The sequence below is a fragment of the Lethenteron reissneri genome, unplaced genomic scaffold (genome assembly GCF_015708825.2).
Source record: "Lethenteron reissneri isolate LAM-NWPU_2019-01 unplaced genomic scaffold, ASM1570882v1 scaffold_1643, whole genome shotgun sequence".
Lineage (NCBI taxonomy): Eukaryota > Metazoa > Chordata > Hyperoartia > Petromyzontiformes > Petromyzontidae > Lethenteron > Lethenteron reissneri.
The window spans coordinates 550,136-554,965 of NW_026891381.1; the positions used below are offsets into that span (position 1 = coordinate 550,136).

At 54.7% G+C, this 4,830-nt stretch overlaps 1 protein-coding gene across 2 annotated transcripts in view; it reads left to right on the top strand.

Annotated features, from left to right (window-relative positions):
• The window catches only part of LOC133339194 (chromosome-associated kinesin KIF4-like), a 19,968-nt gene extending 18,921 nt beyond the window's left edge, over positions 1 to 1,047 (top strand). For both annotated transcript variants that reach the window (XM_061547349.1, XM_061547348.1), the window contains exon 9: positions 169 to 1,047. In XM_061547349.1, coding sequence (XP_061403333.1) covers positions 169 to 429 — 261 coding nt within the window. In that variant the 3' untranslated portion in view covers positions 430 to 1,047. The remainder of the gene's footprint in view (positions 1 to 168) is intronic.
• Positions 1,048 to 4,830: the final 3,783 nt, after the last annotated feature.

Below are 4,830 nucleotides of genomic sequence, written 5' to 3' on the forward strand. Positions count from 1 at the left end.
CCACCGTCGCCCACCCTCACCACCACCCTCACCACCAAGCTCACCACCCTCACCACTCTCCCCACCACCCTCACCCACCACCATCACCACCACCCACCACCACCACCCTCACCACCCTCATCACCACCACCCCCACCACCCTCGCCACCTCCCCACGCTCTCCCACAGGTGCTCAAGGAGATGGGTGGCACTGGGCTGCTGTCTGCGCTGTCGGACCCCTCTCTGCCTTCATCTCTGCTCACCAACGCCAGCCCCCCCGTTCAAGAGCCACGCGCCAGCGGAGGCAGCACCAGCGGTCGCACCAGCAGGGGTGGTGGTACCAGCGATGGTGGTGGTGGTGATGATGATGGTGGTGGTGGTGGTGCTTCTGGAGCTGGGTCACTCGGGGCTCATGGCCGCCTGCTCGCCCGTGCCGCCCATGTAACGTAGTCGCGGCGACGGCGGCGTCTCACACCTTGTTGTTGTTGTGTGTTGTTGTGTGTGTTGTTGTGTGTTGGTGTGTTGTTGTCCTTCCTCCGACGAGCGCAGTTTGGCTTGCTGCGTTACGGCGGTGCGAAAGCCGTTCCACGCGTACACACACCAACAACTACCTACACAACAACAACTACCTACGTACACACCAACAACTACCTACACAACAACAACTACCTACACAACAACAACAACAACAACTACGTACACACCAACAACTACGTAGACACACCAACAACAACTACGTACACACCAACAACAACTACGTACACACCAACAACAACTACGTACACACCAACAACTACGTACACAACAACAACTACGTACACACCAACAACTACATACACAACAACAACTACGTACACAACAACAACAACAACTACGTACACAACAACAACTATGTACACACCAACAACTACGTCAACAACAACAACAACAACTACGTACACAACAACAACTACGTACACAACAACAACTACGTACACACCAACAACTACGTACACAACAACAACTACGTACACACCAACAACTACGTACACACACCAACAACTACGTACACAACAACAACAACAACTACGTACACAACAACAACTACGTACACAACAACAACTACGTACACAACAACTACGTACACACCAACAACTACGTCAACAACAACATCCGCCGTTCACCACTAAGTGGCAGTGACAGCGCTTGTGCCAGGCTAGGTGCACGTTGAGGCCACCACGTGAAGTGTCAAACGCCCCCCGCCGGCAGGAGGTCACGTGGCAGACCCAGCTGGTGCCACGTGTCGACTGAGATGACTGGCCGATGCACCACCTGTGCCAGGCTAGGTGCAGGAGGTCACGGGGCAGACCCAGCTGGTGCCACGGGTCGACTGACCGAGACGACTGCCCGATGCACCAGCTGTGCCTCCCACTGTGCCAGGCTAGGTGCACGCAAAAGACAAAAATCCCCCGTATAGCCTGAACAGGCTGTCGGGGCAAATGCTTGCTGCTGCTGCTGCTTAGTTGAGTTGGCTCTGCAAGCGTGCGGTGGTGGCGGTGGTGGTGGTGGTAAACGTCGCACTGTGTGTGTGTGTGGCAAGGCCGTTGTCCGTGAGCTTTTGTCGGAGGGGAAAAATGTTTAGCTGCCAGAGTGTGTCACGCCGTGTCCGTCTTTCTCGCTGTCTCTCTTGTTGTTTTTCTCGCTCTGTCTTTGTCTGTCTCTCTGTCTGTGTGTGTCTCTGTGTGTGTGTGTCTGTCTCTGTGTGTGTGTTTGTATGTCCGTCGACTCGATGGTTGCGTGATGATGATGGATGCACTGAGTCGGTTCGGATGGATTTAGAGTTCCACGGTTCAGCCACACGTGACGAATTAGCAGCAGGCAAGATTGTCCGGGTGTGTAGTGTGTGTGTTGTGTGTGTGTGGTGTGTGTGTGTGGTGTGTGTCCAGTGTGTGTGTGTGTGGTGTGTGTGTGTCCAGTGTGTGTGTGTGTGGTGTGTGTGTGTCCAGTGTGCTGTGTGTGTGGTGTGTGTGGTGTGTGTGTGTGTGTCCAGTGTGCTGTGTCATGTGTGTGGTGCGTTGTGTGTGTGTGTGGTGCGTTGTGTGTGTGTGTGGTGCGTTGTGTGTGTGTGTGGTCCGTTGTGTGTGTGTGTGTCTGTGGTGCCTTGTGTGTGTGTGGTGTGTTGTTTGTGTGTGTGTGTGGTGTGTTGTTTGTGTGTGTGTGGTGTGTTGTTTGTGTGTGTGTGGTGCGTTGTTTGTGTGTGTGTGGTGCGTTGTTTGTGTGTGTGTGGTGCGTTGTTTGTGTGTGTGTGGTGCGTTGTGTGTGGTGTGTGTGGTGCGTTGTGTGTGGTGCGTGGTGTGGTGCGTTGTGTGTGGTGCGTGGTGTGTTGTGTGGTGCGTTGTGTGTGGTGCGTGGTGTGTTGTGTGGTGCGTGGTGTGTTGTGTGGTGCGTGGTGTGTTGTGTGTTGTGTGGTGCGTTGTGTGTGTCTCTTCAATGATGTGTAATGTGTGAGTATGAATGTACCTATTGTCATTTTAACACAGACGCTTTCGCTACCAATGTCATCCGTAATTGAGGTTGTGTTTTTTTTGGGGGGGGGGGGGGGTGTGGGGTCTTAGATCGTGTAAGTATATGAATGTGTCGTTAAACCCGCCACCACCCGACACAGCCACCTAGTGAACGTGAGTGTCGTGTGAATAGCACGGGGCCGGTTCGTCACGATCACAGCACACAGCCTAGTGTAGTGTATAGTGTAGTGTATAGTGTAGTGTATAATGTTGTATACTAGTACAGCACTAGTGTGTAGTGTATAGTGTAGTATACTAGTACAACACTAGTGTATAGTGTAGTATACTAGTACAGCACTACACCGCCTGTGTTGGAGATGTAGTGCTGTACTAGTATACATTATACACTACACACTAGTGCTGTACTAGTGTAATAAAAGGACTCGAACACTTCTTTCTGTCTTCGTGTCTTTATTCAGGTTCACGTCTTTACCCACACGGCACTCTGTTATAACTCCTGTATTTGTAGCCCCCGGCTATTCACTGCTATTATAGCTTCCTCTCCCCTCTGACTCTCTGCTTCATCTATTGTAACCTCCTCCCTGCAGACTCGCTGCTACCCCTATGCAGACTCCTGCTGCTACCCCTATGTGCAGACCCTCTGGCTGTCACTGTATGCAGACCCGCTGCCCACCCTCTCTGTGCAGCCCCGCTGCTGACTGCAGCCTCCTTGCTGCTTCGGGTCGGTCACCGCTGGCCAACGGTGCCGATCCTCGCTTCCCCCGTGTTCGTGGCGATCTCGCCACACCCCGCTTCGCCCTACGTGGCCTTCCTCTGTTCCTGGCTCCCCGTCACTCCCCTTGCTCTTCCGGTTCCCCCTCCTTCTATACTCAATCCCTCTCCCCCCACGTGACCTAACTCCTCCCCCCCTGACGGCACCTCAAAGGGCCGTTTACAACCGCATTACATCACCCTCCCCCCTAAAGAAAATCCAGCCGACCTCGGCTGAATTGCAACCTGAAAAGCAATGCGGGTGTAAAGGGCCAACACGCAAAAAGACACGAAGCATTGAAGAACATTATAACAATAACACAACACAACACAATCTAACGAAACGTGAGGGATTTCGAGCGAGTACGGGTAGCCGGGCCGTCCCGGACGGTCGGCAGCCCACCCGCCGAGCGGGAACGTGGAAGGGTTTTAGGGGCGACGGGCGCAAGTTCTTCCGTCGCCATTGGAGGCCCGCCACTGTCCCGCTCGCGTCCAGAGACATCCCGTACTCGCGTCCGCGGAGGGATAGGAAGAGCTGCAGGTCCCGTGGGGTCTGCGGCTCCGGTCGGTGTCCCACAAGCGGAAGGTCCTCCTCCCTGCGCTGTCACGGCCGGCTTGTCTGTGAAGGGTACTACAGGCGCTCTCGCAAGGTCAGCAGACACAGGCAAGGGCGAGTCGGCAGCAACAGACCCCGGCAAGGCAACTTCGGGAGATGACGCATCCGGCCGTGGGGCAATGTATGGCTTCAACCGGGACGTGTGCACGAACCAACGCCGTGCACCAACCTGAACACGCGCCGACTGTGGGTTGGGAACCTCAATGAGGCGGACCGGACCCTGCCAAGGTCGATGTAATTTAGGAGATGTACCTGGCCGCACCTGTGGGCAATGAAGCCAGGCCAGGTCCCCCTTTTTCCAGGGACACTCCCCCTTTGAACGTCGGGCACACCGCTCATTCCTGGCCTGAGCCTTGGCAGTAGCCATGCGGGCATTTTCCCTCGCCTCAGCGACACGCCGAACGTTGTCCTTAATATACTCAGGAAGAGGCTTAACAGGCCCCCTCGCCCCGGTTCCCAACTGGTCATGAATCGGCGGCACGTTCTCACGGCCGTACATAAGGAAAAACGGCGAGTATCCAGTAGCCGCGTGCGGCGTCATGCGATACGCCGAAAGCACCCCAGGGATATGCAAATCCCAATCAGATTGGTTTTCCCCGACTGTATGGCACAGCATGGCGGACAGAGTCCGATTCAACCGTTCCACCATACCATCCGTTTGCGGGTGGTAGGGGGACGTCCGTATCTTTTTAGTTCCAAGAGCCGCACACACCTCCCCCAACAATTTAGACGAAAAGTTACGTCCCTGATCCGTAAGGAGCCTCTCCGGAGCCCCTTTGTCCATTACATACCCAAATAGAAAGGCGTCCGTGATAGACGCCGCTGACTGGTCAGGCAAGGGCCAGGCCATCGGCCAGCGAGAGAGGTACTCCACCCCCACCAGTAAATACTTATTCCCTTTAGCTGACGGCGGAAAGGGTCCCAAAATATCTAACGCCACCAACTCATTAACCCGAGATACTTTAATCGATTGTATCGGCG